We start from the raw sequence: 15,204 nt of genomic DNA on the forward strand, positions 1-15,204 counted from the left end.
TTCTATTGAACATAAGGGGCACTTGCTCTATGTCTTCCACAGTTATTAAGTCTCAAGGGCCCCACAGCTGTGTAGGACGGGTTACACTAGGGGCTCTGCAGCGTGGGGTGTACTAATGTCCCACCCACTATGTAGCCAAGTGCACATTGCTAATTGCACTGCAAGGGGAGGAATCAAATCCCTGGGCTCTCTAGCTGGAGGGGGGGATGCAAACCTCACACTACACCCACATGCAGCCCGGCTCCCGCGGGCGGTAGGGCGCCCCTAGCGGTCGGCCAGGCTGGTGCTGCTCCCCTAGCGCGGCGCTTTGCCGGTGCAATCTGCCCAGCGGCGCCAGTATCCCCGTGACTGGGAGCCAATCAGGGCGCTCGGCAGTCGCGAGCCGGCGCGCCCGGCCGCCTTCTCCCAGTGCCTGGCAGTCGCCGCCGCCCAGGCAGGGAGAGCGTGGAGTGGGGGCAGCTCTAGCCGCCGCCGCCGCGCTCCATGGCGACCCAGGGCTTGTGCAGCGCGGGCGGCTCCGAGCCCTTCTGGGTAAGGCAGCGTGGCGGGGGCTGCGGCCGCGCTGGGGGCTTCCGCTGCTAGCGCGTGTCCCGGGGCCAGCCAGACTCAGCGCCCCGGGCTTGCGCGCCGCCTGGTGCCACAGGGGAGCTGGGTTAGGGACCTCGTGGCGAGGGGGCAGCCTTTCTCCGGGTCAGGCCCTCTCTGGGAGGGGGCAGCCCCCTCCCTTTACAGGAAGGGAGTGCAGGGCCCCCGGTCCAGGAGAGGGGGAGGCTCTCCCCCCCCATCACTCCATAGCTCTAGGGTACCAGGAGCTTGGCTGATGCCTACTGTTGTTCTCTCGCCCGGCTAATGGTTATGCAAAGGGTTGGGATGGTGGATTAAAAGGCTGGTAAGCGGGTTTATGGCTGTTTATTGTGCGAGCTCTGTTTTCCTTGGTCGCATAGGACGGTCTCCAAGACCTATTTGCCCGTTGCAAGAGCTTGGTAACTGCGCCAGACTAAGCCCAGTTTCAGTTTATGTAGCTCCTAGGTGGTCGGAGGCTAAAGCCAGCTCTAGTGGCATGAGATGGGGGTGAGGGCGCTTGCATGGTACAGGCTGCTTCACAGGGAGAACGTGCGAATTCATCACACTCAGAAGGCTTATGTAATAACAAGCCCCCACCTAAGGAGATTGCGAGGCTCTGAGCACATGTTTATGGAGTAGTAGAGCTGCTCTGTTAATGGGCTACGGTAATTGTGACATGAGTTAACTGAGAGCACTTTTTCCTCTTATTTCCTGTCTCATCAGCCTTAGATTAAAAGCAACTAGTAGTCCTGTGGCACCTTAGAGACCAACAAAAATTCATCAGAACCTTAGATTGTGTGTATTAAGTAAACTAGCATGGGGACTCTTTGTTGCCATATCTCAAAAATTAAATAGCAAAGATTCTTCTGTATTCTTTTGATTCCCCCCCCCCCCCCATGTTCCTCATTGATTCTCCTTCCACTGCTATGTATGCCTCAGTCTTGCATTTAAATGCACTTTGTATTTGGATACTTGAGTATTTAAGACATGGGATATGTTCTGGTTTTTCTCCAGATCATGTAGTGAAGTATGGTTTTCTTACACTGTGGTTTGTTACATGGTTCTGCTATGTATTTTTGGTTAAATATTAATATTCTGTTAGCATGTCAGAATCAGGGATCCATTGTACTAAATGCAGTACAGACATGTATATATGGTCCCTGCCTGTGAAATACTGTTTAGTTTTGCTTTCGTTTGGTCTGTTTATTTAATAAAACATGTATAGCTCACTTGCCTGATGTCACCTTGAATGTAATGGAAACAGCAACTTTGAGTGTGAATAGAGGCATATGGGAAATGTCCCTTTTGTATCTGAGATGATAAAGAAAACACTTGTTTTGTAGATCAAGTGGGGCCGTACTTCCAAGTGAGGCTTTGTTTGCTACTGCAGATATAGAATCTAATCTGCCTCTCCTTTCTATGATTCCAACTTTCATGGTATCTTGTAGACTGGACATGTATTCAAGGTACTAGTCCCAAAATAAATAGTGGTGTGTATATGTAGTCATTGTAGTAACTGTTTCCTACTTTGATCTAATAAAATACAGTTTGAACTCTCACATGTTCAGTTAGATAGGTATTTCTAAGGCTGAAGAAGGAAATCACATCACTGACCTGCATTTTTGTGGAAGGTTGGTAAATAGTTAAGGGTTTACCAGAGTTAGAACTTGGGAGTTTGAAAGTTGGGAACTTGCCTTGTTTACTGAAAAAGAACTCTCTTGCAAGCTTCAACCTGCTTGAAGTGAGATAGAGTTTGTAGAATGATGAATCCTTCTGAGGTAGCAGCCTGCATTGCTCATCAGATTATAATGGTAATATTAATGATTGCTGGGTTACCTATTGGTTGAGTGTATTGAGTTGTTTGTAGAGGAATTCAGACAGAGGCACTTTGGGGGGATCATAGTAGCTATTGACAGTTTGCATTAATTCTACTTTTCCTGAAATTGTCAAGAGGTTATTAAAGCTGTGTGTGAAGCTTGAAATACCATTCTCCCATGGCAAGTAGGTTGACTTCCCTAGAGGGAGCCATCAACTTCTGCATAAGTTTTCAAATTTAAACCAAGTCTCTAGTCCTTATGGTTGTTGAAGCCAAATGTGAGCCATGTGTACAATGCAGTGTGTAAGTATGAGGCATATTTTGATTAAATCTGCAGATGTTCCACTTCATTGCCTTTGCTCCAGTTTATAGGTTTCCATTGTATCCAAGAGACTGCTGTAAGAGACGGTGAGTAGCAGTAGCTCAACACCTATGCTCTTGTGGTATTTTGGAAGCTACCTTTCATATTGGTTTTTGGCTGTTGCCATGCTTTTTTATTGTTTTTGCTCTGGCTGTTGGGTATCTAGTAAAATGTCTAAGGCCAATGCATGGATTTGGACAGAAAGGGAGAGAAAGAGACTGAAACACATAAATTTGAGAAGTGAAGTACAATATGTAGAGAACATGCACAGGAGGAGGTAGAATTGACAATGTAAGAAAATGAAGAGAGAAGTGGGAATTAGTAGGAAAAGAGGAAAACAGTGAAGGAAATGAAGGAAAAAATAGATTCCATTATAGCAAGGAGAAGAAATGGAATGTGAAGAGAAATATAACAAGTAGATTAATAAGTAGGGCTAGTTGAATAGAATTTTAAACAAATATGAATTTCTCACATTTGTCAAATAATGTATCTGTCAAATAGTATTTGGACATCTAATGAGTGACTGCATACTCTGAGAGAATGTCAGATAAATCAATGAATATTGATTAAATTTATTTTTTAGTGGTGTTTATCTCAATAGCTCTTCAAAATATGTTGAGCAAATATGTTGTTTGTGAATTAGGGATGTAAGCAACTAGCAAAAGTTTCAGATGGTTGATTAGTCTCTCGACTAGTTGCTCCACCCCTGTCCCTTGCTGCATTTATCAGAGGCAGCAAGGAGGGGAGTGGGAGCCGACTTAAAAGTCGGTTCCCGCCAGCCCCATCTCTGCAGGGACTGAGTATGAGATGGGATATCAGGGACTGAGTGTGAGATGGGAATCAGCTGGTTCCCAGCTCATGCCCAGTCCCAGATAGGGTTGCCAGGTGTCTGGTTTTGAACTGAACAGTCTGGTATTTGAGCTTTTTGTCTGGGAAACTAATTGAGAAAATACCGGACATATAAATGTCCAGTATTTTCTAATTAAATGTTTATTATTATCATGAGTATCAGTACGTAGTTGCGTACTGTCTGGCTGGTAGATATGCTCATGTTGCGTGAGTGTGTCTGCCAGCCAAGCAGTACACAACTATACTATAGAGAGGAGGGGGGCGGGGCTAGGGCGGGAATCTCTGGAGCCAGACTCACCCATGCGCCCCGCCAGGACCGTGTGTGGGATGGGCAGCACCCCAGGATCTGCATGCGCCTGGGCCAGCCCCGCTACCTGCCAGCCAGTTCCCCCTGGGCCAGCCCCGCTCCCCTCTATCCCCTCCCGGCTAGCCCTTCTTCCCACCCGCTGCCCTCCCCTGGCCAGCCCCACTCCCACCGACCTCCTCGTGGCCAGCCTCGCTCCCCTCCCGGCCGCTTCCCCCCCACACACCCTGATCTGAAATCAAGTGTGTCTGGTATTTTTTTTAAACCATCTGGTAACCCTAGTCTCAGACACTGCGCCTCTGCTTTTTAAATACATTTAAAAGGCTAAAGTGTAGTGGGATGACAGCTGATTCCTGGCTCACAACAGGTCCCCCCCCCACAACATACCAGCTCCCCCGCTTCTCGACTAATCGACTAGTCAATGGAAAAATACATTGATTAGTTGATTAAACTAAATTTAATGTCCCTACTGTGAATATTGATAAATATTTTGTTTCTCATAGGTCCAAACATTAAGTTACATTAGGAAAAGTTTAGTGACAGTGTTACATAGGAACAGCTGTCCTGGGTCAGACCAAAGGTCTGTTAAGCCAGTATTCTGTTTTCTGACAGTGGCCAATACCAGGTGTCTCAGAGGGAATGAACAGAACAGGTAATAATCAAATGATCCATCTCCTGTATTCCCAGCTTTTGACAAACAGATGCTAGGGACATCTTTGCTGCCCATCCTGGCTAATAGCTATTGATGGACTTCTCCATGAATTTATCTAGCTGTAAGTTACAGTTTTTAAATACATAATAAACAGTACACAACTGTTTTAACAAATAATAAGTGATGTGATTTGGTGGTGAAACAAGGGAATAGCTTTGGAGGTATATTTTTCACCCTACTGTTATATTTGAGCAGAGAGAGACTAGATGCTTTTTTTTTTTTTCAGGTTTGTAGCCTGATTTAGTTAGAAATAGGCAAATGCATATAGTGTGTGTCATATTTCTTTTAGCTTTCTACCTTCCTGTTGACTTAAAATAAATGAAAAATTCTGCGATAGAGCTTATTTTCAAGATTGATGGATATGCCTTTGTGTCATTTTTTTACTAATTAGTTGGGTAATGTGCAAGCACTTTATGGATTTCAGACTCCCATTGTTCTTGGATTTATTCCAAAGCATGAGAACTAGGACATTCTTATTCTGCTTGATCTAAGCTGGTGGCCTTAATTAAAAAGGTGAAGGCTACTTATGATCATATCCTTTTTTAGAGTTAATTTGTAGTCCTTTTAAAATTTAATATTGAGTATTCATGGTTTCTTTTTGTGAATAAAGGCAGATTTTTTTTTATTGCTAAACTTTGCAGTTGGTATGTTTCTTTGAAAATTCTGACCATATTGTGAGCCTTGACTTGAAAGAAATGTGCACCTGTTTCAATGTTTTTCAAAGAATACAGCTGCAAGTAGGGAAAGATTGACTCTTAGAGCTGACCATCAAAAAGAGGCTTACTGAATTAGAATTTGTGGATCAGATAACTTTTAGAAACCCCCCTTTCACCCCCCCCCCAAAGGTTATAGGCCATCTCCTTTCCATTTGAAAGCTATGGTAAAACATGCATCCTGTTTGGGTGCTTTTTTGCTGTGAAACAGTCTGTCATGTTTGGTTTTTATTTCCGTTACTTCAGGGAGTGAAAATTGAAATCATCAGGTTAGGAGGGAAAATGAGTCATGCTCCCTTTACAATACATTGCATCACAAAGAAACAAGTTTTATAACATTTTGAAATAACATCTTTGGCTCTATTCAGAAAAGTTGTGGTTCAAAATGTAATGTCTTTTATACAAACAATTAGTAATAGCAACTCTGATTCTAATGTATTTCAAACTATATATGGAAATTCATGTAAAATCTCTAAAATGTAGTGACTCTTGAGTGGAGGGTATAAGCCAACTAGTAGATGCAACAATGTACAGGAAGGAAACTTCTGCCCAAGTTGTGGCTGCTCTGAAACATACAGATAGGTAGGTCATTACCATCTTTTCTTCCTGAGAATCTTCCTGCACTATCCACTTCTTTGGTGTGGTCCCCTACTTTTTAGATTCTTCTCGTAGGCTATGTCTAGACTGCAGTGCTTTGAAAAGCAATGCCACGTAGAAGGAACGCATTCGCTTTTTCGCAAAAACTTTTGAAAAAACGGATGCATTCTTTCGCCATCCCTGTAAATCTTGTTTAACGAGGAAGAAGGGATGTGCTGAAAGAGGACTTTTTTTCTGAAATTTGGTGCCGCGTAGATGCGCCTAATTTTGAGAACCTCTTTTGACAGTAAAGCAGAAAAAGATATGCAATTTGCATACTGCAAATTGCGTTTTTTTCTGATTTGTCTTTGCAATGTAGACCTAGCTGTACAGAAGAGCCTACTCACACAAAAGATGGTGTGTCCTCCTACTTCATTTGACTTCAGTGGCTGTTGTAATGGTGTGTCCTTCCCACATTTGCCCTGAAAGAGTTAAGGCAGGGCCAGAGGGGCCAATTAGTCTATTAGTCAGCAAGCTGTGGGAATTAAAATGGAGAGAGAAGCCTTCATTTAGAAGAAACTCACCTCTGCAGGTACAGGTAGGGCCAGGAAGGTGACAATAGAAGGGGCTGCTGGAGCAGGCTGCAGTTGCTTTCTGGTAAGAGGGAGGCGTATTTGGAAGCTACAGGGACATGTGACCCTACAGTTCATTGGACAAGGGAGTGCTGAAGCTGGAAGACCCAGGGAAGAAAGGGGGAGTTAAAGGTTAGGAAACGGCTCAAGGGAATGCAGCAGGGTACAGGGTGGAACAGTCTCACTGGCTTCAAGTTTCAGGAGGTTCTCCAAACATGGTTGGCATTATATATGGTAGGGCCTAGAGCAGAAAGTCAAAGCCCCATCATGCAGGATTGCAGCCCAGAGCCATGAGCACAATGTTGTGGGCCCCCAGGAAATTGTCTTGCTCGCTACCCCTTAATGCTGGCCCTTGCTTTTATATGCAGAAAAACATGGCACAGCTTTTCATAGCATGTTGCAAGTGAGAGTGGGGGGGAGAACTGAGAAAGGAAAAAAAATTGAAACTGATGGACTAAAAGGTTTCTGAGCCGGAACCCACAGTAGAAGGCAGGCCTGAGTTAAGGCAGTGGTGGGGCAGTGCCACCGGGAAAAGTCTCCCCCTTCCACCTTAGCCTGAAAGGGAAACCATGATAGTGACCTACTCTGAGTGCGGAGTGACAAAGAACTGAAGCAGCTCCTAGAGTGAGAGGGGGCTGCAGACCAAGGCTAAGTCTACACTAGGGTTGAAAAAAGGTTAGTTGATTAACCAGTTAGGCAGTAAACAGGAGGCTTTCTAGAATGCTTGTTGGATAACTGGTTGGATGGCCAACTGTGGCAGCCTGAATCAGCCCTGGCTGAATCCAGCTGGTCGTATGGGTATGTGTCAGGTAGGTCCGTGCCTGCGTTGGGACAGCAGGACACCGGCTACATAGAAGGGACCCTGGTCACTCTGACTTGTCCCGAATGGGCCGGCAGGATCCTGTGCTGTACTGGAGTGGCCTGGCAGAACCCTGGCCCCAGCTGTGCTTGGCAGGAGGTGTCCGAGCCCTGGCCGTTCCTGCTTGGCCCGGCAGGCCCCCCGCTCTGGCAGCGCTGCAGTGCCCTGGGTGGGACCGCATTGAGGTGGGGTGGGACTACTCCCCTTGTGGAGGAAGTTTACATAAAACGGTGTGAGAACTCTCTCCCAGAGCTCCTGCTATGGCCATACTTTCACTGCAGTGCTTTAATTTTAAAAGTGTAGACAAAGCCAAAAAGACAGAGGTGGAGGGATGGCTTTGAACTGTGGAATGAGGCATTAATCTGGTGAGCTATTCCCCATAATGGTCAGGAGAAGGTGCTATAATCTGCAGTGAATAGAGCATCTGGCATAGGGGCATTTAGTACCTCTTGCAACAGAGTTCCTAGAATTCCATTTCCTCTCCCTTTTGCACTTGTCTTCAGTAGCTGTTTTCAGAAATACCTCCTTGTTTAACAAGGCTCCTCACAATAGTGTAAGACAAGGGTAGTCACTTTACAGTTATTTTTTCTTCTGTTTTACCCCGTAAAAAATGTCTGGTCTCCGAATACACTAGTGATCCATCCATTTTTAACACCTGTGAAGCTGAAATGGTGGTGCTATAGTGCAACACTGGGAAACACCCCAAAATACTAGAGTAGAGTCTGCATAAGTAAATTGTCAGTTATTGAGTAAATTGCATCTGTGACCCCTTTTGTCTAATGGAATGCATCCCCTCGTAGGTCTCTTTCCTTCAGGATTACATGTACACAACATGCAGCAGGCAACCTTTCTCAGCGAGTCCTATAGCGCAGGTCTACAGGCTTGTGCTTGTGGTACAGCATTAAAATAGCCATATAGACAGTCTGCGAAGGTATCAAGGGGGGACTAAGCTTCAGATCTCAAGCCTTGAATATCTAGACAGCTCATGAGTCTGAATCTAGTATGGACCCGGGCTCTAAGACTTGCTGTCAGGACCTCTGCTTGCTGTTTAGATGTATCTTAATGATCACTGGCTCCAGATGAAATTACAGATACTTCAGCACTCTGACTGGGCCCTGGGTTACAGTTCCCTGGTACTAACTGTGATTACAGTACATCAGAGCAGTGATAGGGTTAATATACGCAGGCAGACTCCTTAAATAAAGCTGTTATTTATTTAGAACAAAAGCAATTAAGATAAAAGAAGATCTCAAAACAATAAACCATATATATCTAGCTTTTCCTTAAGGCCTGCCCTGTGTTGAAAATAGGAAGGTCCTTCTTGTTTAAACTCCCTCTGCTACATCTTTTTCTCTGTCTCTCTAAATAGGCTCCCTTGTCAGAGGCTTTCTTCTTTTGAGAAGCATTTTATAAATCATTAATTCTGTTTGATCTCCAGGTTCCTAGCTGTGGCAAACCCAACTTATATCTTCCTTGGAGACAAGATCTTGAAGCTAACAGTTTCTCATTGTCCTTCAAGTGTATGGTGGGGAATCCTTGTCTGGACGTATTGTTTTGCTTTCCTATTTCTTCTTCTTAAAGCACTCTAATAAATTAGAACTGCGGTCATACAGGACATTCTAATAACCCACCATGGTTATACATTAACTTTACCACACTGATCAAATCATTTCAAATATATTGCATAGCAGTGTTCATCTTCTTACTATATATTTTAGAAATGTGCATCTGTCTGTCCATCGGTGAATCTGTTCAGGAACTTGTCCTAAATGGTAAGAACTAGGACCACCAAATTTGGTACGCAGTTCCTCTTATCATAACTTAAAGCAAGGTAAGGGTTTGATTATGCCAAGTCATTGGGATGTGCCTGGAATTTGATTTTCTCATAATATGGAAAGGGCGGGATCTGGTATGAGGGAGCAAGGGGTCCAGAGATGGGGCCCAGGATAGCTATAATCCCATTGGGCCAGCAGGAGGCAAGGATGGAGAAAAGGACAACTATCTACTATGTATTTCAGAGAATTTGCATATTTGTCTTTTTGTCTGCGTTCTTGTCTGTCCCATAGTTGGGACATGCACTCCTTCCCCCCAGCTGTGCCTATTGCAGTGGCCATGGACAGATGCTTCTCACCTGGCTCTGAACTGCTACAGTAAGAGGGCTGGGGTTGTCTTCTCTCCCCCGGGGCAGCTTGCATACTGAAACCTTCATCCTCACCCCTATCCCAGAACAATAAATTAAATGAAGAAAAACAAAATGTTTGAGTTAAGGACCCAAGTAATGCCAGGTAAATACATGGCATATTGGCAACGTGCATATAACATTTGTAAATATTCAAATACTGCCCCTTTAAACATATGCTTCTAAATTTGAGTATGATCACTGCTTGAGATTATACATACTTAGCCTATTCTTGGTTAGAAAATTGGCATTATCGCATCTCTGTTGGTTAACTGGGGCCCAGTTTGTCACTCGGGAGTGTGTGTGGGGGGGAAAAATTAAAACATGAGCATGGAAAAAGATGAAAAGAAGGAAAGAGCTAGAGTTGCAAGGGCAAAGGAGATTATACAGGACCACCTAGGCCATCCCTGACTGGTGTTTGTCTAATCTGCTCTTCAATATCTCCAATGATGGAGATTTCACAACCTCCCTAGGCAATTCATTCCAGTGTTTAACCACCCTAATAGGAAGCTTTTCCTAATGTTCAACCTAAACTTCCTTTGTAATGAGCTCAAATTGCAGATTCTTGTCCTATCATCAGAGGTTAAGGAGAATACTTTTTCTCCCTCCTCCTTGTAACACCCTTTTAGGTACTTGAAAGCTGCTATCATGTCTCCTCTCAGTCTTTTCGCAGAGGTGGCCCATCTATACAGGTAAACCAGGCGGTCACCTAAGGTGCCAAGTTAAATGGGGTGCCAAATGGTGGAGCAATATCATTGAGGAGTTTGGAGGTGGGGGCACCAATTGCATGGTTCGCCTAGGGCGCCAGTTGCTGGCAGCTAGTTTAGGGCCGCCCCTGTCTTTTCTTTTCCATACTAAACAAATGCAGTTCTTTTAGTCTTCCCTCATAGGTAATGTTTTCTAGACCTTTAAACATTTTTGTTGCTCTTCTCTTGACCTTCTCCAATTTCTCCACATCATTCCTCAAATGTGGCACCCAGCATTGGACACAATACTCCAGTTGAGGCCTAATTAGTGCAACATAGAGCCAAATAATTAATTCTCATGGCTTGCTCAGAGCACACCTGTTAATGCATCCCAGAATGGTGTTTGCTTTTTTTTGCAACAGTATGACGTGGTTGACTCGTATTTAGCTTGTAGTCCACTATAACCCCTAGATCTCTTTCTGCAGTACTCCTTCCTAGACAGCCATTTCCTATTTTGTATGCGTGAAACTGAGTGTTCTTTCCTAAATGGAGTACTCTGCATTTGTCCTTATGTAATTTCACCCTATTTACCTCAGACCGGACCATTTCTCCAGTTTGTCAAGATCCTATTGAATTATAATTCTGTTTTCCAAAGCTCTTGCAATCTTCATATGATCCACAAACGTAATAAGTGTACTTTCTATACCATTATCTAAATTGTAGATGAAGTTACTAAACAGAACTAGATCCAGAACTGATCCATATGAACTGATTTGTGGAACCCCACTTGTTATGCCCTTGCAGCATGACTATGAACCATTGATTACTATTATTTGGGAACCGTTATCCAACCAGTTATGCACCCACGTTATAGTAGCCCTGTCTAGATTGTATTTTTCCTGCTTTATTATAAGAAGGTTATGTGAGACTAGTAAAGCATCTGATACAAAGTCTAGGACCCTTGAGAGACACCACTAGTTACCTATCTCTATTCTGAAAATGTACCCTTTGTTTCCTGTCTTTTTTGACCAGTTATCAATCCATGAGAAGACCTGTCTTATCCCATGACAACTTACTTTATTTAAGAGCCTTTGGCGAGGGACCTTGTTAAAGGCTTTGGAAATCTGAGTACACTGTATCTGCTGGATCCCTTTTGTCCACATGTTTGTTGACCCCCTCAAAGAACTCTAGTAGATTAGTAAGGCATTATTTTACTTTACAGAAACCATGTTGACTTTCCCTCAACAATTTATGTTCATCTATGTGTCTGTCCATTTTATTCTTTATTATAGTTTTAACTAATTTGTCTGGTACTGATGTTAGACATGCTGGTCTGTAATTGCCAGGATCACTTCTAGAGCCCTTTTAAAATATTGGTGTCACATTAGCGATCTTCCAGTCATTAGGTCCAGAGACTGATTTTAGTTTAACAGCTTAGTTTAATTTGTCTATATGTTTTGTTGTAATCAAATACTGCTTAAATCAAACTATTTACATTTTAAATAGTCTTGCATTTTGTAAGTGTATTGGAAGAAAAGGATTAAAAAAAAAAAAACCTCTGGTCTTCTCATACCTTACTTACTCTGATAGTATTTGAAAAATTAAATGCTGGATAGCGTGACTGCTAAGTTGAGCTTTTCCCCAGTACCATCCCTTCTGTTTTCCCAGGGACAATACTGAAGTCTCAGCTTACGTGGTCTGACAAGCTTTTCTGTTGGAAAGTAGAATCTGATAATTTGCCGGAGTTAGTAGATTGAATTTAGGGGAGGGAAAAGGCAACTTTCTTATGTAACATAAAAGTTATTTCCAATTCCTCTTCACTTTGAGTGCATCTACACTCAAATAACTAGCGTTATTTCAAAATAACAATGCAGGTGTCTACACAGTCATTCCATTATTTCGAAATAATGGACGACTTATTCTGTAATCTCATTCTATGAAGAATATTGCCTTTTCTGAAATAGCTATTTTGAAATGAGGCGTGTATAGATGCTCCTCTTCTGCTATTTCGAAATAGCCCCTCACCAGGGGCTTAATAATTCTAAGTTATTCCTTCCCAGTGCCTCCTGGGCTCTAAACTGAGATAGCATTTCTACATTAGGGAAATCGGCCTTGGACTAATTACAAAGTTTCCCTGCAGTGTAGACTACAGTTCTGTCTTTTGTTTCAGCAAGACCAGACTAACATGACTACATCTCTATTACTATTCCAGAATAGTTTATTTTGAAATAAGCATGCAGTATAGACTTACCCTTTGATGGGAACTTCCTGAAAATGCAATGTCTGTGTATATAGGTGGTCTTCCACCAGTTTGTGTTTGGAGAACTCAGTAGTGTTGAGTACAATCAGAACATGAAATCTAACAAAGTTATTGAGGCCACTGGACAATCAAAGTGTTAAAGAGGCACTAAAGCACGGATGGGGTACCTAAGGCCTGGGGGCTAGATGTGCCCCCTGATTTGCCTGGATCGGTCCTCCAAAGTTTAGGGCTTCTCCTCCCTCTCCCCCCCCCAGGACTGGGGATTCTGCACTGGTGCTCCAGCTCCTTGCTGTTCCTCTGTGGGGCTGGAGCACACAAGCTACTATCCTGAGCCCCCCTAGACTCTGGTGTAGGGTATAGGAGGGCCCAGGATGGAGCATGGAGATAGGGATAGGGCAGGCTGCTATGATTCTGCCTCTGCCTGTGGTGGACTGAGGCTCTCCAGGGGCAGAGGCTGCTCTGGCAGCAGTCTCTGTTTGCGGTGGCTGAACAGCTTCCCACTGGGCCCTCAGTGGACAGGGGCTGCTGCCGGAGCAGCCTCTGGCCCCGGCGACCCTTGGCCCGCCACAGGCAGAGGCTGCTTTGTAGCAGCCTCCACTATGCCCCTCCCCCCCCCCCCCCCGCGCTCCCCTGCCTCTAATAAAGGCAGCAGGGGGAGGCGGCACTATAGAGATGGTGTTGGGTGGGGGGAGGAGGGGACGACCGGGTTTTCTTTTTTTTTGTGTCCGCTGTGAACAGGGGCTGCTGGATTCAGCACAAGCCAGGACCAAGCAGTCCTGGCTTGCGCTGGTCTGGGACGCTGCGACTCTGCATTTTAAATATAGTAAGAGCTTGGCGGCAGAACAGCTCTTGCACAAGAGGGAGTTTTTGCACAAGAAGGAACAGTGTAGACTGCTCCTTCTTGCGCAAAAGCCCTTTGTGCAAAAATTGTGGCTCATTAAGTATGCAAAAAAGGTGCAGCGATATTCATTGCTGCGCCTCATTTGCACATGTTCTTGCGCAAGAGAGCACAATGTAGATGTCGCCTTAAAATAAAGAGCCACAGTGCGAGTGGCTCCTGGAGCTGGTGTGAGCCGGCTCATGGATTTACCACTGCTGTGGCTTTGCAGAGTGGTCCTTATCGGCTAATCATGTAGCTGATACAATTTGTATCAATTATCGGCTACATCAGTGGTTCCTAAACTTTCTGGCATCATGCCCCAACCCCCTTTTGATTTTTGAACCCCCCCCCCCCCCCACACACAAAATAGCAGCAAAACTTGTTGAGCAAAAAAAAACTTGATGGGGGTGGAGGCTGGGTCACCTGGAAATTCTTCATGCCCCCCGGTTTGGGAACCCATGGGCTACATGATTAGCCAGATAAGGAGAAGGGTGTTAAATTTCAGTTAACACAATGCAGTTAACCTGTGGAACTTATTGCCAAGATAAGTGAAAACCAAAAGTATAACTGGATTAAAAAAAAAAGTTAAAGTCCCTGAGTCCATGACTGCAAGAAGCTGTGAGAGAACAACCGAGGGTAGTTGATGCGATAATTCCCCTGTTCTTTTTCTTCGCTGTGAAGCATCTGGCATTGACCACTGTCAGAAAACATGATACTGACCTATATGCACCACTAATCTGACTCAGTATAATAGCTCTTCTGAGTGGGGGCACTGCATGATTCGCTAACATTTGCAAAGCTTCATAATAACCATATGAGGTAGATGAATATTGTTTCCATTCTTATGTGGATGGTCATTGGATCAGAGAGACTGAATTTTCTTGATAAATACTACCATAAAGGACAAATAAATGTCTTTGGTTTTGTATTTATTTAATCAGACTTCACGGTGGATATACATTGAAATGATTTCAAAGACCGTTTATATTGTTATTTATAATTTTAACTAGCTATATTCTACACTAGTGTTCCAAGATGAGGTTGCATAGCAATAACCTTTTATTATACTCTTAGGCTGTGTCTAGACTGGCCATTTTTTCCAGAAAAGCAACCGCTTTTCCGTAAAAACTTGCCAGCTGTCTACACTGGCCGCTTGAATTTCCGCAAAAGCACTGACAATCTCATGGAAGATTGTCAGTGCTTTTGCGGAAATATTATGCTGCTCCCGTTCAGGCAAAAGTCTTTTTCTGAAAAACTTTTGCGCAAAAGGGCCAGTGTAGACAGCAGAGATTTGTTTTCCGCAAAAAAGCCCCGATTGCGAAAATGGCGATTGGCGCTTTTCCGCAAAAAAAACCATCTGGATTGGCCACGGACGCTTTAAGGTGCTTTTGCGGAAAAGCATCCTGCCAATCTAGACGCGCTTTTCTGAAAATGCTTTTAACGGAAAACTTTTCTGTTAAAAGCATTTCCGGAAAATCATGCCAGTCTAGATGTAGTCTATCAGATGATGATGTTTGTATAAGCGGCTATTGCACAGTGAAGCATGTGGACACATTCACCATGGTAGGCTGCCAATGTCACATTTTCAGGCATAAACAACTGTGATTTAAAACTTCCATGGCAAATGCTGAAATTAAAATTAAATAACTTAATGTCCAGAGCAAACGTGTGTGCAGTATACAAAGTAAGGATGTAAAATCCTGACTAATCAGTTAAATGTTAGGTTGACCTAACTTTTAACTGGTTAACCAACTAAATGAGATTTGGGGCTGCTGCTGCTTCTAGCCCCGTCCTGGGGTGGCTGCTATCCACA

The 15,204-nt window shown here is 43.9% G+C and overlaps 1 protein-coding gene across 2 annotated transcripts in view; it reads left to right on the top strand.

Moving 5' to 3' along the window:
* Window positions 1–334: 334 nt before the first annotated feature.
* The window catches only part of ABCC1 (ATP binding cassette subfamily C member 1 (ABCC1 blood group)), a 103,135-nt gene continuing 88,265 nt past the window's right edge, over window positions 335–15,204 (top strand). The window contains exon 1 of one of the 2 annotated variants that reach the window (XM_006119586.5): window positions 335–531. In XM_006119586.5, the coding sequence (XP_006119648.3) occupies window positions 484–531 (48 nt within the window). In that variant the 5' untranslated portion in view covers window positions 335–483. The remainder of the gene's footprint in view (window positions 532–15,204) is intronic. The other variant, XM_006119587.5, reaches the window with a different exon arrangement.

The sequence above is a fragment of the Pelodiscus sinensis genome, chromosome 15 (genome assembly GCF_052426305.1).
Source record: "Pelodiscus sinensis isolate ZL-2025 chromosome 15, ASM5242630v1, whole genome shotgun sequence".
NCBI classification, from domain to species: Eukaryota; Metazoa; Chordata; order Testudines; family Trionychidae; genus Pelodiscus; species Pelodiscus sinensis.